Genomic DNA, 27985 nt, shown 5'->3' on the forward strand with positions numbered 1-27985 from the left:
CTCTCATTCCAATAAAATAATTTTTTTATATCTGTTGAGTTTTATTATTTAAAAAAACACTAATTTTAAAGGATTTAAGGTATATACAATTTTGTTTAAACAATAACTGTTATTTTAAAAGTACCACATTACATTCCATATTTCAAATTTTTCTTTAAAAGCTAAACTTGTTTAATATAAAAAAAATCAGTGTAATTATGATATTTATAAATAACATATTAATTGTATCTTTATTTCCCAAATATACACGTCATTAAAGTACAAGATTTAAAAGAATATTTTTACTAAGTTGATGTTCTTCAAACAAAAGTTTCTACAACAATAGCTCTTAAACTATATAACAATAACAAGTTAATTGGAAATTAATGGTGTCATTTAATATTTTATATTTAAATAAATATGTTATAAAATTTTACGTTAATCTCTACACTGAGAAGTAAACTATATTTTTAAAAGACAATTAAGACACACTGGCTTATTTAAAAGTTAACAATATGAAGTGTATATATATATATATATATATATATATATATATTTTTTTTTTTTTTTTTTTTTTTTTTTTTTGTGGTGCTAGGGATTGAACCCAGGGCCTTGTGCAAAGCAAGCACTTTACCAACAGGTCATGCCCTGCTTTGAAAATATGATTCTTGCCATTTTGTCTTTATTTCTTGATAGATTACTTTCACAGTTTTTATTTCACAGCCAGCCCATCTCTCCCATGGGTACCTCGCCCATGCTAGATATGAACAGGAGAGCTGTAGGCTAAGTTAGAATATGTGATGACATGCTGGAGGCCTCTGGATTTGTACTTCAATCTTCATCTGCTCTATGGAGGAATACCAGGGAGTAGACTGGCAGAAGACCAGTAAGGCCAGTTATTTAACTGAATCACATTTTCAGAAGCTTCTTGGGAGCACCTTTAGAAAAGAAACAGGTGTTACTTCAACTCTCTGAAGAAATTCTATCTCAATTCTTCTGGGTGCTCACCTTGGGTCATGTATTTCCCTCCATCCATTACCCAAGGATCCAACAGCCTCTATCACCCTCCTCCCTTCTTTCCCATAGGCCAGAATCAGTTCCTGCCCTGCTATAGGCTTTGGTCTCAGGACTGAAGCCCTAATGACTGGATCTGCTCCCTGACTGTAAGTCTGCTCCTCCCCCGATAGGAGGGTCCATAGGACCTGGGGATGCAGAGAGTCCTGCCAAAGAGAAGGGTGTGGAACCTAGTTCCCAGACTTTGGGTGGGGTTGCAGATGATATCTTTCTTCCCCCTTCTCCCTCAACCTCTCTTTACCTGGGAGCAGCAGAGCTCTAAAAGTGACTGGCCCTGCCTACTCCCTCCACTCTGGTTAAGTCAGCTGGAGCATCAGACTCCAGCAGCTGCTCAGCCCCACCAGTCTCTGCAGAGGCTCTGCTCAAGACAGAGGCTGCTGAGCTGGCTCAGGATCTGGAGTCTGCAGGAGGCTGGGTTCCAGGGCCAAAGCCCAAGGTTCAATCCTGGAGTTGTAGGAGTCCCCAGAGAGCTGGCATCCTCTGCCTTCATCCTGAACAGACTCCACTCTGTTTTCAATTCAGCTTCTGGAAATGAGCCTCCCGTGGGAATGCAGCCGTGAACTCCAGCCTTCCAGGTTGGGCTGGGAAAGGCCTTCCCTGCGCCTTACCCTGGCATTAGCTATAGGACCCTCTCTCTCCCTCTCTTTTATATCTGAACATAATACCTTTATTTTAAGTTTAAACTCGGTGCCTAACACATGCTAAGCAAGCACTCTACCACTGAGCCAGGACGGAGGCCCCAGGACCCTCTTCTTTGACTGTGGGTATGAAGTCCCTTTCTCTGTACACACTGAATGGAGCTACCATGCTGCCATCTTCCAGGATTGGGTATTTCCTTCCTGTGTTCCTATTATCTCCACACCATGCCCCACTGTGTCCCTCTCTTATAGAAATCTGGTCTGAATCAGACCTGCATCAGCTAAAACCCTTTAGAATCCACAGGCTGCCTTGGTATGGCCACTCCTCTTTCCCATGGCCCTGACAGGGAGGATTTCTCAGAACTCAGGGCTGAGCATGGTCAAGCTATTGCTTCCAGTGACTGGAGGCCTGATTCTTCTGTCTCACCTCAGAATGGGAAGGACCAGTCAAGGTACAGACTAGGATCTTGGGAATTCACTTTCCTGTCCTCATTGCTCCCCCATTTCCCCATCCCTCTCTTCAATCTGCCTACAATACCTGTCAGAAAAAAATTATGATGCATCCTATGATGAGGATTCTAGTGATTAAAGGTACTGAATTCCAGTGATTAAAGGTACTGGCTGAGGACTTCTCAATGACTGTGTCTGGGGTGGTGGTTGAAGGTCCTGAAATGGAAACACAAGAGTGTTAGCCCTTCTTCAGACCAAAATATGAGGACATATCTGCTTAGATCCTGCTGCCCCAAGTCATTCAGGAAGGCAGATAGTTCCTAGATCTCTGCTATGTGGCAGCTGCTGTGACAGGTCCTGAGAAGTGAGGGAGACAGGAAAGGGGCCATGTCTTTAAGGGGCTCATATAGCTAATGGGAGAAGCCTGGGTGACCATGCAACTCATCCTTCCTGGTGGCAGAATATGAGGAGACCCATGAGGATGGTGGTGGAGAAGGGTCTCAGGAGCTGACATGTGAAGTGATTTAGAGGAATTTCCAAAAAGAGATGAGCAAATGTCAGACCAAAAGAATGTGCACTGAAAAAGAGGCATTAGGAGGTGAGAAGGGAAAAATATGGAAAGACTATACCTATGAATGTTAACCCAGGTCTGACTCATGCTTGATGGATTGTACACACACACACACACACACACATACACACACACACACACATAGCAGCATCTCATGTAAATCCCACTTCTTCCCCCTCCTGCCAGTTACCTGTTGGCTCCAACTCTGCCTCCCATTCCTTCAAGTTCTGAATCCAGGTTCTACAGTCACCTATCGAGGACCTGTGTAACAACTCGGTCACCTCTTTGTCATTTTCCCACATTTCTTTCATCCAGTTGGACCCAGGATGTATCTCTCTCCACCTTCTGTTGTCTGAGTCAAAAAGGAGCCACATCTGTCCATTGAAGCCAAACTGCCAAGAGCTGTTGGATTTATGCTGACAACACATCCTGCCCTCCAGGGTGTTCAGACCTGCCCCTATCAGAAAGAAATCAGCCTCTTTTCTTAACAAATCCTTTGTCCAACCCAGTACCACCTTCCCTGTTTTCCTTCTAATCTGGCTGTGTTCTGTCCTCCAAAACAGTTATGTCTGGGCTTTTAGAGGGACCAACATCTAACTCTTTTTTTTTTACATGCACACAATCAATTACCTTCAACCCAATATCAGCTCTCTTGTGCCCTTGGACCATCCTTACGTACCTCTGGCCATGTCATTTTCTGCTTTAATGTCAGCCAGTTTCTGTTTTAGCGTATTCCCAATATCTCTCAGTAAGGTTTTCTGTTCTTCCCAGGTGACTGTGGCACTCACTTTCCCTCCCAGGGCACTCAAGGATTTGACCTTGTTTAGGCCACAGTCATAGGAGAGAAAATTCTTCTGGTCCACCTGGGCATGGACTGTACACCATTGCTGTCCAGGTGCTGGCTTAGAATTGATGGTGAAGTCATAGCAAAGAGAGTGAGTGCCTGTGAAGGAAAAGGGCGAGTAAGGGTTGGGCTGGTGAGAAAGGATCCTTTAGGCACCCCCCTCCCCATCCCTCTGAAGGGCTGAGCTGGCAGAGCAAGAATGACCCTTCCCAAGCTCTTTGCTCCACCTGTTTAAGGTGGGCATGCTCCCTTCCTTTGAAGAGGAGGGGACAGCAACCTCATGTCCCAGGACATGGCCCACTTCCCCTCTGCCCTTTGAACAATGCCTACACCCAGCAGCACATCACCTTGCAATGGCGGTGCCAGGCCTGCTGTGAGGGAAAGGCCTGCCTGGCAGAGGATGATCAGATGCAGGAGAAGGGACTGTGTATGCTGAGTCATGGTGGGCACAATGAGGATGGGCTCACAGCTGCATGAGAAAGAGTTCATAATTATGGTTCATAGCTTTTAGCTTGACTGTTAGGAGATAGCACTAGTGTCCCAAGAGATTGCCTTTTTTTAGGTTGGAAAGTGATATTGTAATCTGAATGAAATGAAAAATCCATAGTTTGAAGAAAGGTAGTAAAGGAAGGAATCAGAAGTATGTGCTTTGTGGCTCAGAAAATTGTATATGCCAGGTTAGATATACTAGAAAAGCCAGAAAAATGATCAGTCCACTGTGATTTTTAAGAAAGCCTGGGAGACTCTTGTTTATCAAGTGTATTAAAAATATCTGGTATACAAACCAGAACCAAAATTAGTGGAAAGGAAGAAATAATAAGTTCAGAGCAGAGCACAAATAAATGAATCAGAGACTAAAAAGGAGCACAAGAGAGTAATGAAATAAGGAACTGGTTCTTCAAAGAACTAAACACAGGTGAAAAGTCAGTAGCTAGACAACTAGGCAAAGTAGAGAGAAGACTCAAATTCAGACAAGAAAAGGGAAAGATTGCAACTGACACCACAAAAGTACAAAGGATCATTTGAGATTATTAGGAAAAAGATACCCATGTTTGTTATTATTTGCAAAGATTTGGTAACCTAGAATAAATGGAAAAATTCCTTAACACTTACACATATATATCTTACCCAGGTTAAATCATGAATAAATAAAAAAGCTGAGCGGACCTATAATAAGTAACAAGATGGAATCAGTAGTAATAGCCTTCCAGGAAAGAAAATTCCAATACAAGAGAGCTTTACTGCTAAAAGTTCTACCAAATATTTGAAGAACAGTTTCTAGTTCTCCTTAAGTAATTCCCAAAAATAGAAGAGAAAGAAATTCTTCCAAATACATTTGATAAAGCCAGCAATTCCATGATACCAAAACCTGACAACACACACAAAAACTAATCCACAGCTATTTTTTTAAAATACTTTTTTAATTGTTGATAAAACTTTATTTTATTTATTTATTTATATGTGGTGCTGAGAATCGAACCCAGTGCCTCACACATGCCAGGCAAGTGTGCTACTGCTGAGCCCCAGCCCCAGCCCCCACAGCTAATATTTTTGATGAATAAAGATACAAAAATCCTGAACAAAATACTAGCACACTAAATTCAATTGCCCACTAGAAAGATTATTCAACATGACCAAGTGGAATGCATCTCAGGGATGCAATAATGGTTCAACACATCTAATCAATACATGTAATACCCCACATTAACAGAATGAAGGGCAAAACTGATATAATAGATGTAGAAAAGGCATTTGATAAAATCAACATCTCTTCATGATGAAAATGCTGAACAACTAGGTACAGAAGGAATATATCTCAACATGATAAAAGATGTGTGAAATAAGCCATCAGCAAGCATCATATCAAATGGATAAACTCTGAAAGTTTTTTCTCTCAGATCTGAAACAGAAGAATGATGCCCATTTTACCACTTTTAATCAATGGAATTCTGGGAGTGCTTGCTAGAGCAATCAGGCAAGAGAAAAAATGAAAGGCATCCAAACTGGGAAAAAAGGAATAAAATTCTCACTGTTTGCAGTTGAGCTGATGTTACATATAGAAAACTCCAAAGACTTCACCCAAAACTAGTAGTGGTAATAGATGAATTTAGCAAAATTGCAAGATACAAAAAAATAAAATTATTAGAGTTGTTATATACAAATAGCAAATCATCTGAAATAGAAATCAAGCAAACAATACTACTTACAATAACTGCAAAAAAATATAAAACCTTGGAACAAATTAAAATAAAGAGGTAAAAGATCTCTAAAGTGAAAACTATAAAGCAATGAGGAAAGAAATTGAAAATCACACACATACACACACACACACACAAATAAAAAGATAACCAATATTGTTCAAATGTCTATTCTACCCAACAAGATCGGCAGATTCAATGTAATCCCTACCAAAACACCAAGAGCATTCTTCACAGAACTAGAAAAGACAATCCTAAAATTTCTATGGAACCACAGAGCTCCTGAAGAGTCACAGTCATCCTGCATGAAAAGAACCAAGCAAGAGGAGTTCCATGACCTAACTTCAAAATACAGGACAAAGCTGGAGTAATCAGAACAGCATGGTGCTGACTTACAAACAGAAGCATGGACCCATGGAACAGAACAGAGAGCATAGAATTCGACCCACACATCTACAGCAGCCTATTTTTGAAAAAGGTGTAAGAATGGACAGTAGAAAAAGGACAGTTTTGGGGCTGGGATTGTGGCTCATCGGTAGAGCACTCACCTAGCACGGGAGGGATCTGGGTTTGATTCTCAACACTACATTAAAAAAAAATAATAATAAAGGCATTGTGTTGTGTCCATCTACAAAAAAAAAAAAAAATTCTCTCTCTCTCTTAAAAAAAAAAAAAGATATTTTTTTTTCTATACATGGTGTTGGGAAAACAGGGTAGGGAATCCACAGGAAAAAGAATGAAACTAGACCCCTGTGGCTCTTCACTCAGAAACAATCAACTCAAAGTGGATTAAATGGGCTGGGGGTGTAGCGCAGTGGTAAAATGCTTTGTACCATGAAGGAGAACCAGGGATTAATTGAAAAAAATAAAATTTTATTTTTAAACATTTTAAGGATATTGTAATGGGAAAAGATTTTTTAGACAAGACCCTAAAAGTAGAGAAAACAAAAGCAAAAACAAATAAACAAGATGAATCAAACTAAAAAATCTTCTGCACATCAAAGGCAACAATTTTGGGAGTGGAGAGACAACCTACAGAATGTCAGAAAATATTTGCATGCTGTATATCAGGTAAGAGGTTATATATGGAACTCAAAGAACTTAATAATTAGAAACAAATAGCCTGATTGCAAAATGGAGAAAAAAAATTTGAAGACATTTCTCAAAAGTGATAAGTAAATGGCCAATAGGCACAAAAAACTGTGCTCAGTATCACCAGTCATCTTTGAAATGCAAATCACAACCACAAGGTGACATCATCTAACTCCAGTAAGAATGACTGTTAACAATAAAACAAACAAACACACAAAAAGTGCTGGCAAGAGAATCCTGTATATGGTTAGTGGGATGTAGATTCATAGGGGGGAGAGGTAGGAGGGCTTAGGCAACCAGGGCAAGATGGCAAGTGAGGAGGTTGGGCAGGGCCCAAACAAAGGAGCATGGGGAGGGTCTTCTGATGAGGTCAACTTCCTGCTTGACCTAAGTGCTGGTGGACACAAGTGGGGGACCCAATCAGACAGACACTTCCATACTAGTGCTCCCAAGCAAGAGATCCAAAGGGAAAACTAAAACAGATGCATGGACAGAGGGGGCACCAATAAATAACATTTGGGAGTGTGTAGACAGGGGAGGAGATAAGAAAAGGAGGAATTCCAGAGACCATCAAAAGAACAGGCCAAAACTCCCACTGGATTCCCAGCTCTGAGGCCCCTTTTCTCAGAGAAGTCCTCTCTCTATCACTCACTTTTGCAGTAAACCCACTTCTTACTTTCTATCTCAGTTTCCTGTTCTTAGATTCTTTGATGAATGAACACAATGAAAGGTGTTTTCTAATTATTAATTATAGGTGGTAATAATAGGGCCACTAGAAAAACAGTATGAGGTCCTTAAAAATTTAAAAAATTGAACTAGCATACGATCCAGGAATTCCTCTACTGAGTAATAGCCAAAGTAAATAAATACAGTCTGTCAAAGACATCTGCACTCCCATGTTCAATGTAGCACTATTCAAAAAGGCCAAGAAACATAAAAAACCTAGGTGTCAATCAAGTGATTAACAGATTTAAAGACAATATGATACATGACACAAACTGGAATACTATTCATCCATATAAAGGACAAAATCCTGTCATCTGCAACACCATTGATGGAAATGGAGATCATCATGTTAAGAGAAGTAAGCCAGAAAGACAAGTATCATATGATCTCACTTGCATGTGGAATCCAAAAAAGTTCATCTCAGTATTTGAAATCAGATGATGTGTACAGAAAAAGGGATGGGAAATGTTGATAGTTGGGAATTAATTTGCAGTTAGATAACAGTGATAATTTCTGGTGTGCTCCAGCACAGTAGAGTGACTGTAGAAAACTGTATTTTGTTTAACTCAAGAAGCTAGAAAAGGGCTGGGGTTGTGGCTCAGTGGTAGAGCATTTGCCGGTCAAGTACCAGGCACTGGGTTCGATCCTTAGCACCACATAAAAATAAAATAAAGGTTTTATTTGTTCATCTACTATATTAAAACAAAAACCAAAATCTTAAACTAACAACCAAGCCCTAAGGAGGGGCTCAGGTTCCACTCCTGGACATCTACTCATCTATCAGAAACAGAGAAAGAGACCAACACAAAGGATAACTACAGACAAAGGGACATATGTAAAAAAAGAGGAAAGAAAATCCATCTCATTTGAAGTGAAAGACCGAGATCTCAGAAAACATGACGAAACAGGCACCACCCCCCATCCCCCCCCCCTTCACAATGCTCCAACAAAGGATCCCACAGTTATGGAAGTAGATAAAATCACAGATAAAGATAATGAAAAACTAATTATTAAAATGTCAATGATCTAAAAGAAGGTCTAACAACTGAATAAGAGAATAAATGCAGACGAAAGATCATGTCGATAAAAAAACAGGGATATTGAAAAGAAACCAATCAGAATAGCTGTAAATGAATGAGACAAGGAATCGAATTACAAGTTCCCAGGTGACAGCACCAACACGTTAGACTGCCTAGAAAGCAGCGCTTCCAGCTTTGAGGAGAGAACAATGTCAGGCCGTGAAGACAGTGAATCAGCTGACTACCCGGTGCGCAATGAAGAATCCAAAGGAAGGGGCCGCGGCCAGGTCCCGGGCGCTGGGCTGTGCGGCTCTTCCCGCCGCTTTCCTTTCCCTCACGTGGACTCCTTGCCCGGGCCGCCCTCCTTAGGCCGGGCGCCGGCAGAGCAGCCGCTGCCGGCAGCGACAGTGACGGACTTTTCCCTGCTGGATTAGGTCCTCTGCCACTCGCCCCCATCCCCGCAGTAATTGTCTCGGGCATCAGCAAGGAAGCCACCGGTCCCGCGGCCCCCGCCCTTCACCCCCCACCAGCCAGCTCTCCTGCTCTCCAGACCCCTTCCCTGCACCCTCTCTCCGGCCGCCCTCTCCCCCCACCTCTCGCCCGCGCCCTCCACTCTCGCCCGCTCTCGCCGTCGCCAGCTCCACTGTCCCGGGCCGGCTCTCCCCACTCGCCCTCTCCCTCACTGTCCCCAACTCTCCCACAGGTCTCCACGGCTGTCGCTCCCCAGGCCCGCGCCCTCCGCTCTCGCCGGCTCTCCCTGCCGGTCCCCGCTTCTCTCCGGGTGCGCCAGGGAGGGAGAGCAGCGCGGCCAGCGTCCCCCTGCCTCTCTCCATCTTCCCCGCCCTCCAGCCTTGCTTCTTGCCTGGGACTCGCTCGCGGGGCTCTGGGTCCCAGGGTTCCGGGCACCCCGCCTCTCCTCCCCAGGTCGGCGGGACGTCTGGACTCCGTCGTGCTCCGGCCACCACTTGGAAGCACTTGTCGCGTCCCGCCTGGTCCCTTTCGAGGACTCCGAGCCCTGCTCCCCGTCCGGCCTGGTGTGGGGCTCCTCCTCGTGGCCGGAGGAGAAGGTGGACCGGATCTGGGGCCGCGGCGCCTCACCTCGAACTCCTACCAGTTGGGTGTTCTGGGGGCGGGCCGGTGGGCGGTTAAACTTTGTAGGTGGCGCAATACCTTTATTTTATTTGTTCATTTTTATGTGGTGCTGGGGATCACACCCAGTGCCTCACGAGTGTTAGGCAAAAGCTCTACCACTAAGTCCCACTTGCAGGGTTTTTTTTTCCCCTCGGTGTGGGATAGTTTTCAAACTTTTTTTCCCTTAATGTGTAAAGCTGTGACTGTAACAGTTACAGTTCACCTTCCGAAAGTAGCCGTCATTGCTCTAAGGCTTATTTAAAAAAAAAAAAAATTCCCCCTTCTCTCCTCTCCCCCTCCCTAACAAGTTTAGGGAGATGGTGTAATCTTTTCTTCCCCTAGTTGGTTGCCCTGGAACTCACCCACTACTGGGAGGAGATGACTGCTGAAGATCTGGAAAGTGAATAGCTACCAAATTTACAAGTGAATACTAAAGCTCTCACGGTGCACTGAGCCCCCTAGTAGAGACACCTAGAATGTAACCCTTGAAGTTCCTTTAAAAGAGTCACACCTTTTGGGATAGGAGTCCCCTGTGTTTCTCCTTTGCTAGCAAAGCAATAAAACTTCTTATTCCTTTTTTTTTTTCAAAACCGTGTCCCATTATTAAATTGGCATTGATTGGCATTGGGGACAGGGACCGAGCTTTCGGTTACATAACCACAAATTGTAGCAGCCATCCTGAGGTGGGGAGAGGCAGGGAGGAATGAAGGGAAGGCTTCTGGGGCCCCTTTCCCACAACGCTGAGGGTGAGGTGAGGCTAGGCTGCAGCAGTACCACTCTGGGCCTCCTGAGGGAGGACATCATCAAGGGAAGGTGTTGGCCTCTATCTGTGCTTCACCCTCAGCTTCTGCCTGAGGATGTCTGCTCCCTGCCTCCTGCCCTGTTTGGGTTCCCTGTGCCCACCCTACCTATGCCTTCTCATCTCTAACCTTTTCTTTCTCTCCCCCTTGAGGAATGCAGTGACACATTCTCCCAAATGCCAGCAGACTGGCCTCAAAGCAAGCAATGGTGTTTTTCCTGCTGCCCTTTCTCTGGGCTGACCATCCCCCCTTGCCTATTGTCCTGCTGCTTGTCCCATTTCCCAAAGCTGGAGCTCAGTGAGGCACCAGAGACTGAGAGAGTGACCAGGGAAAGTGCACACAGGTGGAATTTAGAATTTGAGATTCATTTGTTTCCATGCCAGAGGCTAGACAATAACTCAGCAAGAATGAAAGGATTCAAGGCCTCTGGCCAGAGCTAGCATCCCAATTGTAAACACTTCCCAAGCTAGCATCCCAATTGTAAACACTTCCTGCCTGAACCATTTAGCACCTTCCTTTCTTTGTGATTTTGGGTTGTTTGCTTTTCCAGTGGTGAGGTAGGGGTGGTTTGCCTGTGGAGCACTCTCCCTCCTTCCTCCCCTCCAGTATAGGTTAGAACATTGGGTTGGAGAACAAGGGGACCCATAAAGCTAGAACCTCCTAAGAAGGTCTCCCTTCCTCCCCCTTCCTCCCTCTCCAAAGGACTGCCAGGGGAAGTGAACTTGTAAAGACAAAACACTTGTTATCTGGGGCTTGAAGACAGCCCCACTTTGTTTTTATTCTTGGATAACAAGGCTTGGGTGTCCTAGAAGCAGCATATTGAAACCAGAATTAGACAGGCAGTCAACATAGATAGGTAAATTGAGTCAGGAGGCCAATTTTGAGTGAGTCTGGCAAGTTGGAGACTGTCCCCTGAAGGACTGAAATGTTAATTCCTTCAGAGCCCTTCTTCCACCCTTATCAAGAACCTTCCAACCTGTTGCTAAGGTAACCTGTCCCAGGAATTGCCCCTCACTACAAGGAGCCATAAAGTTGTTAATTACTGTGTCCTGGGCTGCATGGTCCTGCCCTTCAACCCACCTGTTTTCCACCTTTGGGTCCGCCCTGGGCTTAATCACTAGGAGAAAGATAAGGGGAAGAGAGCAGGAGAACAAAGGAAGCCTAGGACATATAAAATGGGCAGAACACTTCACCTCTGGGGATACCAGGATACCAGCTGTGGCCCCCTTCTCCCTTCTGGGAGACATCTATGGTACCCCTTTTTAAATAAACCCTGCTTTCTATGCTTGCCTCAGCGTGCTTCTCTGTGAGGATGGCCTTCCTTAGGCCGGAGCCTAAGCAACTCCGTTTTAAAAAACTCCAGTTTGAAACCTGCAGTCTCTCCAGGCACATCTAACAGAACCCTCCAGTATGGCCCTCAGACAAGTTACTTCCCCTCACCCTGATAAACAGCACGAAGTCTCTGGCAGACTGTCCTCTCTGATTAATAGGAAAGGTGAGAAGATCAGGGTGGAGACCACCAGAGCAGATGTTTCTGACCCCAGGGTAAATGATGTCATGGAGAAATGGGTGGTAGCTGATAAGGATTGAAAGGGGGGTCAAAAGCCCCCAAATTTAGTATAAATAATAGAGCTAATGAACAGGGATTCAGCCAGCCAAAACAAGAATGCATTTGAGCTAGAAAGCCTGATGAGGACCTGGACTGACATCCCATCACTTGTCATCATTTTCCTGATCCTCTGCATGATCCTCACCATTCTCAAACTCTACCACCTCATCTGGACCCCTGTGAGAACTGCAACTTCTCCCTATGACCTGTTCTCCTCAACCGGTCGTCCACTCCACACCAGGAGAAGCTTGCCTTGGTTCTGGACTCATCACTGCAGTCTGAGTGAGTGTGAATCTGCTGGACATAAAGCCTAAGGCTTAAGACTTTTGAACTTAGCATGCAGAGGGAAAGCCTTTCATGATTAAGTGTTTGCAGTGCTTAGAATTAATCTAGAATTGTTTGCTGTGAATTGATTATGCCTATTGCAGTGCCTAGCATTAGGGATTGCCATTTTCTTGATTAGGAACCTATAGAGTGAAATTGTATTGAGTAATTTGAGTGAATAAAGCATTGAACAGGGGCAGAAGCATGTGGACATTCTTTATTTCTGCATACATCGTGATTTTGCCCCCTCACAACATTCTCTAATGTTCAAACTACAACATTTGAGGGAGCAGAGTTTATCATCAGTAACTGGAGGTATCAATATCACCAATTATATCATTTGGTAATAAAAATAAAATAAAAATGGAAGATCATGATCAGAATGTATAAGAACTCTGAAATAGCATCAAGAGAGTAAGCCTGAGAATAATTGATATAGGAAACAACATGGAGATACACAGTGTCTTATTTTCAATGAGATAGTAACAGAAAAAAATTCCCCATATCAGAAATTAGATAGACAACTACATACAGAAGGCCTATAGTACCCCATTTGGTCAAGATCAGCACAGAACTTCTCAAATACCATCATAGTCAAACTACCTAATATAGATAATAAGGAAAGAATATTAAAAGCTGAAAGAAAAAAGTATTATAGGTAGACCAATAAGGTTCACTTCAAATCAGACTGTAAAATCAATATATTTCAAGTTCTAAAAGAAAACAATGGCCAGACAAGATTTTTATATACAGCAAAGCATTCTTTCAAAATCAATGGGGGAATAAAATCTTAAAGTAAAAAAAGTCATGATCACCAAGCCAGCACTACAAAAAATACTCCCAAGTTAAACTGCACACAGAGGAACCACCGCTCCCTCTCTACCAAAAAACAAAACAAAAACAAAACAAAACAAAAAACTCCCCAATAGATGAAGATCACTAGAAGAAAAACAACCAAATGAGGATCAAAACAGAATTAAATATAGCAAACAAAGCAAAAGGCAGGAAACTACAAACATGTCCATAATAACACTGAATGCAAATGGTCTCAATTCCCTAATTCAAAGACATAGATTGGTTGAATGGATCTAAAAATAAGATCTAATTATTTTCTATTTGCACTAGACTCACAGGAAAAGACATCTGCAAGCTGAGGGTAAAAGGATGAAAAAACTGTTTCATGCAAATGGAGTTCAAAAACAAGCAGGAGCAGCTATTCTCATTTGGCAAAGCAGATTTCAAGCACAATTAATTAGAAGGGACAAAGAATGCCACCACATAGATAAATGGAGCAATTAAATAAGAAGATATAACAATAGCAATGTATAAATCCCAAATGCCAATATAGTTAATTACATAAAAGAATAACTTATTGACATTCAATTTCCCATAGACCCCAATACAATAATACTGAGTGATTTTAACATGCTCTTACCATCAATAGAGATGTCATACAAATGTGAAATCAAAAAGATATCTTCAACCTAAATAATGGTATAAATCAAATGGATCTAAAAGACATCTACAGAATATATCACCCCCAAGCAGCTGAATTTACCTTCTTCTCAGAAGCTCATGGAACCTTATCCAAAATAGACCATAATCTAAGTCACAATGTACATCTTAAAATACCAAAAAATTGTCATAATGGCATGAATCCTTTAGGATTATAATGGAATGAAACTAGAATTCAACAGTAAGAAAAAAGAATAGATACCACATAAATACATGGAGATTGAATACTCTGAAATGAATAATGGATCATAGAAGAAATTAGAGAAAAAATCATGAAGTTCTTAGAGACAAGTGTGAAGTGAGATACAATATATCAAAATCTCTGGGATAGTATGAAAGCAATTCTAAGGGAAAAATTCATAGTGCAAAATGGCAATCTTTAAAAAATGGAGAGATCCTAAATAAATAATCTTATGCTCCATTTCTAAGCCTTAGAAAAGGAAGAACAAACTAATCCCCAAAATAATGAAATTGAGAATTAAAAAAATATACAGGATCAATACAGGAAAATGGTTGGTTCTTTGAAAAGGTACATAAGATTGATAAAACCTTAGTCAAACTCACCAAAAGGAGAGAGAAGCTTTAAAAAAAAGGATGAAAAAGAGATGTTATCACAGACATTTCTGAAATTCAGAGGATCATCAGAAACTATTTTGAAAATGTATACTCCAATAAATTGGAAAACCTAGAACACATTGAATAAGTTCTAGACATATATAACCACCCAAAGTGAACCAGGAAGACATCTAAAACCTATATAATCTAATAACAAGTAATAAAATTGAGATGACAATTAAAAGTCTTCCAACAAAGAAAAGCCCAGGACTAGATGAATTCTCAGCTGAATTCTACCATACCTTTAAAGAAAAAATAACACCAGACTTTCTCAAATTATTTCACAAAATTGAAAGGGAGGGAATACTCACGAATCCACTCTCCAAAGTTTTTGATACCAAAACCAGACAAAGATAAATCAAGGAAAGAAAATTACAGAGCAATCTCCCTGAAGAACATAGATATAAAAATCCTTAATAAAATGTTAGCAAACCACATAAGAAAACATCTTAAGAGGATAATACACCATGATCAAGTGGAATTCATCTCAGGAATGTAAGGTCTGTTCAACATGTGCAAATCAATAAATGCAATTCTTAGCCAGGTGTGGTGATGCATGCTTGTAATCTCAGTGACACGGGAGGTGAGACAGGAGGATCCCAAGTTCAATGCCAACCTCAGCCTTGGGGAGGCACTAAGCAACTCAGTGAGAAACTGTCTCTAAATATAATACAAAATAAGGGCTGGGGATGTGGATCAGTGGTTGAGTGCTCCTATGTTCAATCCCTGGTGTGCCCAAAATAAAATAAAATAAATGTAATACTCCACACAGATAGAATTAAGGACAAGAATCATGTGATCATCTCAATAGATGCCAAAAAGGCCTTTGATAAGAAACAGAACCCATTCATGTTAACTTGGAGAAACTAGGTATAGAAGGAACATACCTCAATATTATAAAGACTTAATAACAAACCCAAAGCCAATATCACACTGAATGGAGAAAAACTGAAAGCTTTTTCTCTAAAATTAGGAATATTACAAGGATGTCCACTTTCACCACTTCTATTCAATTTAGGTTTTGAAACACTACCCAGAGCAAGTAGACAAAGGCAGGAAATTAAAGGGATACAAATAAGAAAAGAAGAAGTCAAACTATTTCTGTTTGCTGATGACATGATCCTATATCTAGAAGACCCAAAAAATGTTCACCAGAAGACTTTCTAGAAATGATAAATGAAATCATCAAAGTAGCGGGATATAAGAACACATTTATAATAGTTTCCTATACTCCAACAGTGATTCAGCTGAGAAGATGATAAGGAAAATCACTTTATTTAAAATAACCTCAACAAACAAACAAAAACAAAACCCCAAACCAAGAACCAAAACCCAAACCAAACCAAACAAAAGCATCCAAACCCTTGTGAATTAATCTAATCAATGAGATGAAGATCTCTACAATGAAAACCTTAGAACTCTTAAGAAAAGAAATTGAAGAAGACCTCAGAAGACGGAAAGACCTCCCTTGTTCTTGGAGAGGCAGAATCAATATTGTCATAATGGCCATACCTCCAAAAGTAAAATATAGATTTAATATCATCCCCATTAAAATACCAATGACATTCTTTACAGAACTAGAGAGAAGTAGTTCCAAAATTCATTCAGATGATTAAGAGACCCAGAGTAGCCAAAGAAACCCTGAGCAAGAAGAGCAATAGAGGAGGCACCACAATACTTCATTTCAAATTACACTGTGGAGCTAGAGTAACAAAAATTACATGGTATTGGCATCAAAATAGACACAAACACCAATGGAAGAGATTAGAAAACACAGAGACAAATCCACTTAGATACAGTCATCTGATCTTTGACACAGGTGACAAAAATATATGTTGGAGAAAAGATAACATTTTCCAGCAAATGATGCAGGGGAAACTGGATATCCTCATGTAGAAGAATGAAATTAGATCCCTTTCTCTCACTCTGCATGAAAGTCAAATCAAAATGGATCAAAGACTGAGAAATTAGACCAGAACCTTGCAACTGCTAAAAGAATACATGGGTCAACACTCTATCATATAAGTGCAGGCACTTACTTCCTTAACAAAACCACTAAGGCTTAAGAAAATGAAAAGTCAATAAATGTGCTGCCATCAAATTAAAAAGCCCGGCACAGAAAGAAATTGATAGAAAGCATGATGAGAGAGCCTACACAATGAAAGAAAATCTTCGTCAGCTGTTCCTCTGACAGGAGATTAATATCCAGAATATATAAAGATCTAAAAAAAAAAACATAACACCACGCTGGGCAAGGTGGCACATACCTGTAATCCCAGTGGCTCAGGGACCTGAGGCAGGAGGATTGCATGTCCAAAGTCAGCCTCAGCAACTGAGTGAAACCTGTCTCAAACTAAAAAATAAAAAGGGCTGGGGATAGGGCTCAATTGTTAAGCATCTCTGGGTTCAATCCCTAGTACCAAAAACCAAAAAACTTAACACACACACCCAAGTAACCAACCCAGTACCTGATTTGGGAAATTTTTTGTTATTAGTTTACTGAATCATTCCTTAACTTGTATTGAGTGCCTATTTGTGTATATAGTTCTCCCAGAGACTCAAAGGCAAAGAAAATATTCCTCCCTTTTTTTACAGCCCATCATCCCAGTGTGAGAGTCAGAGAGACCACATTCTGCCCACATCTGGTGTCATTCTTCTGTAGCCAGAGCTCTTAGTACAGATAAGAGAGGTTTATATCATCTGGGAGAGGTTGAGGGAACATGATAGAAGATGACATTAAACTCATTCCTGAAGAAAAGTTACTACTTGACGGGTGGAAAAAATAATGTAAATAGAGAGATGAGCAGGAGCTAGTGCTGTTATGCATACTGTGGTGGGGACAGCAAGCAGGGCAGGACAGTGAACCATGGGCCCTGCAGGTCAGCTTATCGAGAAAGAGGATCAAGAGGTTCCATGGGAAAGGGAAGATAAACGACAGCTTCATGGGGACATACAGATTCCCAGAGAAAGCTCACCAGGAAATCTTTGGCAATTCGTTGTCTGGAAAAGGAAGGAAAAGATAAAGCAGAAGAGACAGGGATAGAAGTTAAAATTCCTTGTTTTGTAAATTTTACTTTGGGCATATGACATTATTTTATATAAATAAAAACCAAAAATTAAATATTACAAAAAGTTATCCCTGAAAATCAAAAGCAAAATGAATCTGTCTGTATATAAATTTCATCACAAAATCTCACTCTGGAAGTAGGTCCTAGGTAAATATTCCTAGACATAACTCAGTTACATTTTACACTTTTCCAGAAAGATTCCTTCACAGAAAGATAATATTTCTATGTGTACCCTTTTTTTGACCCATGGATTTTCAATTGGTTCAAACAAGTTACCATAGTCCTTTTATTTATTTATTTATTTATTTATTTTCAGTATTGGAGGCTGAACCCAGGGCCTTGTACATGCTAGACAGGAGTCACACCACTGAGCAACATCCCCAGCCCTACAGTAAATTCTCATCACTGTCACTGGGTTCCTGTTGACAATCTCAGTCTGATTATTTGGGAAGTTTTATGATTAATTCATACCACTGTGGCTTTTCATGTATATTTTTCCTATAAGGGAATAAGCAAACATGAAATAGGTTAGGAAAATATTGATTTCCTTAATAAAATAGGGATATGTATGTAGAAACAGTTACTTTAAAAACATATAAAAGACTACATATGCTCAGATGCACCCAGGTTATAGCCATAATTTTGTACCTTGAAGATATTCTTAGACTAACTCATAAATATTCATTTTTCTTTTTAACTCTGCATGACATTTAATGGTTGCAGTAGCTATACTTGTAACAACATCAATTTTTTTCTATATAATTTTGTAGCATAAATTCCCAGATACAGAATTGTTGTGAAAATGTATATAACTTAAGTTTATCATTTTGATCAATTAGAATATTGACTAAATACTTTTAATAAAGACCAAACTTTGGAAAAAGGATGTCTAATCCACTGATAGAGGGACTGAAAATTGGTACAACTTTTCTGAAGGATAATGTGACAATATTTATCAGTGCTTTAAAAAAAATAAAGAATAAAATTAAATATATATATTCACATTTGTTTATATGTGTTTAAAAATTTCCTAGTAGAATAGCAAATATTCCAATAAAAGTTCAAATCTTGAGTATTAGATCAAAAAGAGTAAATGTAGGAAGAGTTGGGAATTTTTAGTGTGTTAGCTTTCCATCACAGTAACAAAAGTCTGAGATAATCAACTTACTAAAAGAAAAGGTTTATTTTGGCTGACAGTCTTGGAGGTTCTGATCCATGAACAAGTGGCCTTGGGGCTTTTGACATGTGGTTAGGCAGCATGATGAGAGCATGTGTCAAGCCCAAACCACTAAGCTGATGTCCAGGAAGCAAAGAGATCAGGAGCTAGAGGCTAGAATCCCACAGTCCTTTTCAAGGGCACACTCCCAGTGACCTAAAGACCTCCCATCAGGCCAACCCCTTAAAGGTTCCTCCATAGCTTTAACACATGGACCTTTGGGGAACATTCAGAATCCAAACTATAGCACACAGAGAACATTTTAAAATGTTTTGATCATCAAATATATAAATATGTTAAGATGAAGAAGTATGAAAAACTGAAATCATTCAATCTGATAATTATGTTGCTATGACTTAATTTTAATTAACTAATCAGAGATGATAAATGTTTAACTATAGGGATTATTTATCATAGAATCATTGTAGAATAAATAATGTTCCACTTACAACATGGGAAATTATACTACTATTAAATGTAATCATTTTGAGATATGTTTGTTAGCATGAGTAAATATAATATTCAGTGGAAATGTGTGGCTCAAAATATATGTAGCATGGTAATATTTTTATGTTAAAGTATGATTCTTTTTTTAAAATTTTTTTAATATTTATTGTTTAGTTTTTGGTGGACACAACAACTTCATTTGTATGTGGTGCTGAGGATCGAACCCAGCGCTGCGCACATGCCAGGCGAGCGCACTACTGCTTGAGCCACATCCCCAGCCCAAAGTATGATTCTTTTATATCTAATTTACATAGAGTTTTTATCATGAAGAGGTTTTGAATTTTATCAAAGGCTTTTCTTGTTCATATTCCTGTATGTGTTGAGATGCTCATGTGATTTTTATCCTTGATTCTATTATGTGGTATATTACATTTACTGATTTGTGTATGTTGAGCCAATCTTATATCTCTGGACTAAAACTAACTTGATCATGGTGTGTTAACATTTAATGTGACATTGAATTCAATTTACAACTTTCGTTGACAATTTTTGCATCTGTGTTCATCAAGAATATCAGTCTATACTGTTCTTTTTGTTATGTCCTTACCGAGTTGTAGTAGCAGTATTAACTGGCCTGATAGAATGAGTTTGGAAGCATTCCTTCCTTTCTATTTTATGGAATACTTTAAGGAGCTCTGGTATTTGTCTTTAAAATGTGGAAAAACTCTGTTGCAAATTCCTCTGGTCCTGGGATTTTCTTTGTTGAAAGAATTTTTGTTACTGCATTAACCTCATTGTCTTGTTATGGTCATTGATCAATTTGCTTTTAAAAACATCTCCTTGGATTAGTTTTGGTAGGTCATAGGTGTCTAGAAGTTTGTCCATTTCTTTTAGATTTTCCAATTTATTGTTACATAACTTTTCAAAATAATTGCTAATGAGCCCTTGGATTTCAATAGTACCTGTTGTAATATCCTATTTTTCATCTCTTATTTTTTTGATTTGCATTTTCTCTTTCTTTTGGTTAGTTTGACTAACGTTTGTCAATTTTGTTTATCTTTTCAAAAAACCAATTCATTACTTCACTGATCCTCTGTATTGTTCTTTTAGTCTATTTCATTTATTTCTGTTCTGATTATTATTACTTCTATCCTTATCCTTCTACTGATGGGGGCTAATTTGTTTTTCTAAGGCCTTGAGATGCATCATTAAGTTTTTTTTTTTTGAGATCTTTCTGTTTTTAATGTAGGCACTAATGAGTATAAATTTCCTTCTTGGGCTGGGGCTGTGGCTCAGGGGTAGAGGACTTGCCTTGCACGTGCGAGACCCTGCGTTCGATCCTCAGCACTACATAAAAATAAATAAGTGAAATAAAGGTATTGTGTCCAACTACACCCAAAAAGAAATATTTTAAACAATTTCCTTTTTGTATCTGCTTTTACTATTGCAAAGATTCTGTGTTTCCCTTTTCATTTGATTCTAAAATTTTTTAAATTTCCTTCTTGCTTTCTTGAATTATCGATTGCTCCATCAAAATTGTCTTGCTCACCATCTGAGAGTTGATAAAGTTGTCAAAAAGATATGTTAGAGAAAAGACAGCCTTTTTTGGCGGGGGTAGGGGTGGGGGGAGTACCAGAAACTAAACTCAGGCACACTTGACCACTGAGCCACATCCTTACCCCATTTTATATTTTATTAGAGACACAGAGTCTCATTGAGTTGCTCAGCACCTTGCTAAATTGCTGAGACTGGCTTTGAACTTGCAATCCTCCTGCCTCTGCCTCCTGAGCCACTGAGATTACAGGCATGTGCCACCATGCCTGGCTAAAAGACAGTCTTTTAACAAATGGTGGAGGGAAAAGTGGATTATGTATGGAATTAGAACTGTATTCTCACCCTGCACAAAAGTCAAACAAAAAAGCTCAAAGACTTAGGAATTAGACCAGAAAACTTGCAACTGCTAGAAGAAAACATATGTTCAATATTCCAGTATAGAGGTGCAGGCCCCCACTTCCTTAACTGTGTGCTCACACACACAAACAGTTAAGTTTTGCTGTGCTTAGCAAAACAAGGAGTTCTGTGAGAAACTATGAACTCTTTAAACTGTGTCCTTGTTGCTGTCTTAAGAAGATAAAAGAATGATCTGCCAAGTGTAATATATGTGTGTGTGTGTGTGTGTGTGTGTGTGTGTGTGTGTGTTTGCCTGGGAATAACTAACCACAAGTTAATTGATAAGAAATACGGAGCACTGTAACCATAAACAAAGTTTTCCTGAGAATGTTTATCCATGCTTGTAAGGATTAAGCTGCTGAAAGGATGTTTTTTCTTTCCCCTTGTTTTAATTAACAATGCTGTATAAAAGAAGGAGAGAAAAAAGTAAAGATGGTGCTCATTTTCTACTGAATGCGTGTGTGTGCGTGTGTCTTTCTTAAGCATCTCTGCTGTACCAGGAATTACAGATTGTCAGCGGGTCTGACACTTAACAAGACCCGCAAGTTTCAAAAAATAAAACCAAGAACAAGTAAGTAGGATGCCTTCAAATTAAAAAGCTTCTACACAGCAAGGGACACAGGAGCATAAAGAGAAAGTCCACACAATAAAAGACATCCTTTTCCACTGTTCCTCTGACAGAAGATTAAGATCCAGAATATATAAACACCCCTCAAAAAGCGTATCACCCCAAAACCCAAATAACTCAATCAGTAAATGGGCAAAAAGAACTAGATAGATATTTCTCAAAAAAGAAACACAAATGGCCAACAAATATTTGAGTAAAATGTTCAACATTTCTAGCATCAGAGAAATACATCAGAGAAATGCAAAATTACACCAAGATTTCATCTCATTCCACTCAGAAGGACAATTATCAAAAATACAGATAATAATAACAAATGCTAGTGAGGATGTGGAGGGAAAGGTACACTCACACATTGTTGTTGGGACTGCTGAGTAGTACAACCACTCCAAAGAACAGTACAGAGATTCCTCCAAAAACTAGAAATAGAACCTCCATACAACTCAGCTATCCCACTCCTTTATCTTTATTTAAAAGAACTAAAATCAGCATACTGTAGTGACACAACCACTTTAATGTTTATAGCAGCACAATTCACAATAGCCAAATTATGAAATCAGCCCAGATACCCATCAAGAGATGAATGAATCAAGAAAATGTGGTATATAGACACAATGAAGTTTTACCTAGCCATAAAGAATAACGAAATTATGGTATTTTCCAGTAAATGCATGAAAGTGGAGAACATCCTGCTAAGTGAAATAAGCCAGACTCAAGGGTCAAATGTTTGTTTTCCCTTATATTTGTAAGCTACAGAGAAATAAGGGAAAGAAGGTGTTTGGGACAATCAGATATCATAAAGATACAGGGAAGATCAGTGGAGTAGAAGGAGATAGGGAGGGGAAGGACAGATAAGGTAGGAAATGCAGAATGAATTTAACAAAATGATGTTTTTTTTAATGTGACTTTTTTTTATTGGTTGTTCACAACATTAACAAAATGATGTTATGTGCATATGTAAATATACCACAAAGAGCTTCATCTTAATGTGTGTGTGTGGAAAGCATCAATCAAGAATGGATAAATAGATGAGTTTGGGCAGGTTCACTGGAGGAGGACTTGGGTGAAGAGTAGGGGGAAGAAAGGGGACCAAAAAGGAGTGGGTCAGATTCCATGCATGTGTGATTGTGTTGGGATGATCCAGCTACCATGAATAACTATAATGCTCTAATAAAAATTTAAAAAAAGGATTTTGAAATTTACAGAGATATATGTTCAAACTACTTTGAACAGTATATAATGTACACATGTATTAAAACTTCACATGGAACCCCTTGATATGTATAATTCTTATGTTTTTGATGTGTTAGTTAATAACATAAAACAAAAAGTCTGCTCACAAGGGCACCAGCATTGTCTAGAAGGTCACTGATATGATTGCTAAAGGTTGGGGTCTGTGGTGGAATTTCTGGTTTCAGAACTGGGATCCTAAAAGTAAAGGGGGAAAAATACTGATAGACCTCAAATGGAGGCCATGAAAAGATAGAAGGAAAATGTGTGCAATGGTGCATACAGTCAGAAAGGAGGAAGCCAGGCAGGGGCCTGAACCTCAGGAAGCTAAGCCTTGGGTTGAGAGATCACAGGGAACCACATGGCAAAGCACCTGGCAGGCAACTCAGATTCTGCCTGATTTCAAGAAGTAAAGCAAAACTCAAGGATGGATGATCAGGAGACTGAAAGTTTACACCCACCAAAAGTCTGTTTTTTTGCTCAGTTTCCAGACCATGACCATGTTTCAGAGCCTAAACTCATTCCTAGGAGGAGAGCCAGGCTCCTATCTGGGGAGAACCTCTAACACCAGAGCCAGTTCAGTGTCCCCTTTCAGCCTGCCCCACAGGGCCATCCACACATTCACTTTGGTCTCTGTGCATAGAGAAACAAAATATGCAGACATGCATCCTGTAGACAATGTGAGCTGAGCTCATATTGAATCTATCACCATGGCCCCCTGGTACTGAGAAGTTTCACATGGAGTCAGGAATAAATGGACCTGTCCCTAGTCCAGCTAATAGGGGTCATTTCAAATTCCCTGACTTTGTAATAGAAATGCACAATCATGGGCTTAGTGAATCAGCACTACCCTAGGGAAAGCCAAGTACAATCTTTTCATACTGCCTTTTGTTAGACCAGGATGCAAAGAAAAGACCACTGACTCCAATTAAAATCAAATTAAAGCAGCTTTTTCTCTCACTGTTCTGGGCAAGTTAACTCTTCAAGGACGACACTTGAGAAGGGGAGGGCTTCTTCTCCCCTTTCTTTCAGCTGTTACCATGGAGCCCAGTTGGTAACTTACCTTAAAAATGTAGACATCTCTGTGAAGCCCCAGCTTAAGGCCAGAGGCCTTGTTTGTACATTTCTACAAACTACTATACTGGATTTGTTTGTGAAAAACTAGTAAGGGGGTGTCCAGCACCTGGAATGTTTACTGGCCAGTGGCCAAGTAAAACAGGGCAACACGAAAATAAGAAGCTTATCTACATTGAACTCTTTGCAGAGACTCTTTTGCTGACCTAAAATCAGCCATGGTGAAGAGGGCTTTTCTGTGGAGAAAGTGGGTGCCACTTCAGTATAACTATTTTAAAAATAAGCTACTTGGGAAATTAGGAATGAAACCACCATATGATCCATCTATCCCACTTTTTGGTATTTATCCAAAAGAATTGAAGTCAACATACTATAGAGATAAAGGTATAACCATGTTTATAGCTGCACAATTGACATAGCCAAATTATAGATCCAGACTAGTTGTCTGTCGACAAATAGGTAAAGTAAATGTATATACACACAATGGAGTTTTATTCAGCCCTAAAGAAGAGCAAAATTATATTGTTTGCAGAAAAATGGATGAAGCTGGAGGGGATCATATTAAGTGAAATAAACCAGATCCAGAAAGTTAAGGGTCATATATTTTTTTCTCATATGGAGGCCAAGGGAACAAAACAAGACAAAAATATGAAAATAGAAGGGAGACCAGTAGGGTAGAGAAATAGGATCAAGGGGTGGGAGGATGGGAGGAAAGGGGAGGTACTAGGAAATGAAATTTTTCACATTGTGTTATACATATGCATGTAGGAGAAGAATATGTCATAATTAATCCTACTATTATTTTTAAATTTTATTTAATTTTTTTAGCCATGCCTTGGGCTCAAACACAGGGCCTTGTAAATTCTGGGCAAGCACTCTATCACCCAACTATGCTCCTGTGACTTGAAGCTTGCTCAGGAAATGTTGCAGTGAATTGGGTTGACATTTTACATACCCCAGGATCAGAAGTATCTTTGGGAAATGAGAGTATGGTTATGTGTAATTATAAGGCAGCAATTTAAAAAGGAGAAAAAAATTTGTGTAAAATATTTGCAACTCTCCAGCCCCTTCCTTTACTCTATTGTTTTCCCTTTGATAAACCCAGCCTAATTCCCTCTTAAGGTCAGGAGCTATCTTGTCAAAAGTTATAAAATATTCATTTCTGTTTTCTGTAAAATATTAGGATTTCTATTTGGCCTGGCCATATTCTGATGTTTTAAACTTGCTTGGAATGCCTGTCTGTGCCTTGAACTCACCCATGCCTGGCTTTCCCTGACCAGATAACAACCCTCTCTGAAACCTCAGTGGCACCATCACCAAGAATCGATTCGGAACTTTCTGTGAGACAGAATGGCCCACCTTTGGAGTCAGCTGACCCCCTGAGGGCACCTTTGATCCCCAGGTGGCATGGGCTATAACCAATGCCACTCTTGTCAATCCTGGTCACCTAGATCAGGTGACAACTAATCCATCCCCATGGATGAAGGTTTGTAGGGTCCAGAATGGACAGGGAGGACAAGCCCTGATGGTGACCAGAAAAACTCCCCTGGGCCTCTTAACCAAGAACCCTGTTCTACAGGATGCTCAGGAGGACTCCCTTCCTCCCACCCCCCATACACTTCAGCTCCTCTTCATCTTCCTGCTGCCAGTTGAACCTGCCCCACCAACTGCCTCCCTCCCCGACCCCTTAGCCACTTTCACAAACACCTCATTCCACCACTTCTTCCGCTCCACCTTCTCCAAAGAACCAGCCTCTGTTCTTTCCCCTCCCCATACCCTTATGTAAGATCTGACTCAATTCCTTCTCCTGGCCTACCTGTGGGCTCCATTTCTATTTCTATCCCGGAAGTAGAGGCACTCCTGCCTTTGTCCTTCCTCTCCGCCAGGTTCCAGAAGGTTGCTGTATGTATGTTCCATTTTTCATGATGCATCCTTAAACTGGAAAAACCAGAATCCCTCATTTAGTGTGGGATCCTAGTTCCCTGATTTCGCTGGTGGATTCTTTCTTCTTTAATCACCTCCCCACCTGGGAGGACTGCCACAGACTCTCCACCCTCTTCACTACAGAGGAAAGGGAGCGAATCCTGGCAGAAGCAGCTAAAGCGCTGCCTGGAACAGGCTCTCTTACAAGTGATGAGAAAACACAAGTGATCGACCTTGCTTTACCTAAAAGGAGACCAGACTGGGACTATGGAACAGCTGAAGGTAGGAGAACACTCAGCGAATACACCAGGCTCTGTTAGAGGGTCTTAAGAGGACAGCTTGCAAGACCACTAATCTTTCTAAAGTAGCAGAGGTGAAATAAAGCCCAGACGAATCGCCTTCAGCATTTCTCGAATGGCTCCTAGAGGCATACCTTCTATATACTCCTATAGACCCTGAGGACCCGACAAACCTGAAGGCGAGTAACCTGGCTTTTGTAACTCAGTCAGCCCCAGACATCCATAAAAAGATTCAAAAGATAAATGGCTTTGCAAGGAAGAACAGGTCAGAACTACTAGAGATAGCCCAAAAGGTGTTTGAAAAATAGAGGCAGTCAGGATGATCTGGTCAGGATGATAAAGAAAGTAAATTGAGCCTGATAAACTCAGCCTAATACCCTCTTAAGATTATATAAGATTTATAGTAAAGATTCGGCTTTACTATAAATTACTGCGATTTCTAAACTTGCCTGTAATGCCTGCTGGTGCCCTGGACTCACCCATGCCTGGCTTTCCCTGACCAGATAACAACCCTCTCTGAAACTTTGGTGAGACCTCATAATATCTTGGCCTTCCCTGGCCAGATAATGATCCTCCTGAGACTCTAATGACCTTCATAAATATGACCTTCATAAATTCTGATGTTGGGGCCAGCCAAAATATAAGCTAGCCTTTGTGTTATGCTCATCAGAGTTTTGTTATCTGTAAGTTCCCAAACCTCCCTTTGTGTAACTTTCTGGGCTATAAAGTTGCGCTCCTGGAGAGCTGCCGGGCTGTCTTTTGTTCCTGTGGTTTGGGGTTGGGAGAGGCAGCCTGGCTAGGTGAAGTTATCAGCTTGCTTTAATTTGATTTCAATTGGAGTAGGTGGTCTTTGCGTCTTTGGTCTAACAGAACCTGTCGTGGGAGATGTGGACCCTTGGGACAGAGCCTGCAGGGGAAGTTTGGGGACTGAGGAGGAGAAGGAGGTGTCCCCTTAAGTTCCATCCCGGAACTCACCGGCCCACTTCGCCCAAAGTAAGGCGGGAGCTGAGTGAGGACGCCAAGAAAGAGCGCCCCTGAGGCACCGCCCAGGGTGGGGAGCTCAGGAGCCCTGCCAGACCTGCCTCCTGGCACCGGGCCATTAAAGCCCGAGGCCCTCCGCCCCTGTGCCCGGCGCCCTCGTTTCCCTCTGCTGCCCCGGCAGTGGCCAGGTGCTGGACCCCGCCTGGATTCCCTCTTCCTGTGACAGCGCCGGGCAGGACGTGTCCCCAGCGACTCCCGCTGCCTCTTTATCGCGGGCTTTAGCCACCCCGCCACCCCCTCAGTGGCACTCGCAGCGCCGCCCTGTCTGTTACCTGGAGAAGGTGGACCCAAAGCAAAGGGTAAAGTTGGAGCCTCCAGCCTCATCCTCTTCCCTGCCTCCTCTCTGGACTTCTTGGGCCCCGGTGATTAACCATCTGCATTTCCACCTTCAGCCTCGTCCCTTTCATGCTGAAAACACCAAAGAAGTCCTGACCCCTAATAAAGTCCCGCCTGAAATCAACGTGGTTGAAGGCAGTTGTTAGGTAACCTGCCATCAAGGAGAGTTTTGAGTAGATTCTGTGCCCCTG

General features: G+C 40.8%; 2 protein-coding genes across 2 annotated transcripts in view; both read right to left on the bottom strand.

The window, feature by feature from the left end:
* LOC308650085 (UL16-binding protein 2-like) overlaps nucleotides 1–27985 on the bottom strand; it is a 238767-nt gene that overhangs the window by 7543 nt on the left and 203239 nt on the right. The window lies entirely within an intron of this gene.
* Nucleotides 586–27960, bottom strand: LOC308650087 (UL16-binding protein 1-like). The gene is made up of 5 exons (XM_081296028.1): nucleotides 27731–27960; nucleotides 3392–3655; nucleotides 2903–3169; nucleotides 2230–2357; nucleotides 586–917 (listed from the first exon to the last, which is right to left on the bottom strand). Exons 1-4 carry the CDS (start codon nucleotides 27780–27782, stop codon nucleotides 2233–2235), a joined length of 708 nt encoding a protein of 235 aa, XP_081152154.1. The 5' UTR covers nucleotides 27783–27960; the 3' UTR covers nucleotides 586–917; nucleotides 2230–2232.

This window comes from Spermophilus citellus (assembly GCF_964194105.1).
Source record: "Spermophilus citellus genome assembly, chromosome: 5".
Classification (NCBI taxonomy): Eukaryota; Metazoa; Chordata; class Mammalia; order Rodentia; family Sciuridae; genus Spermophilus; species Spermophilus citellus.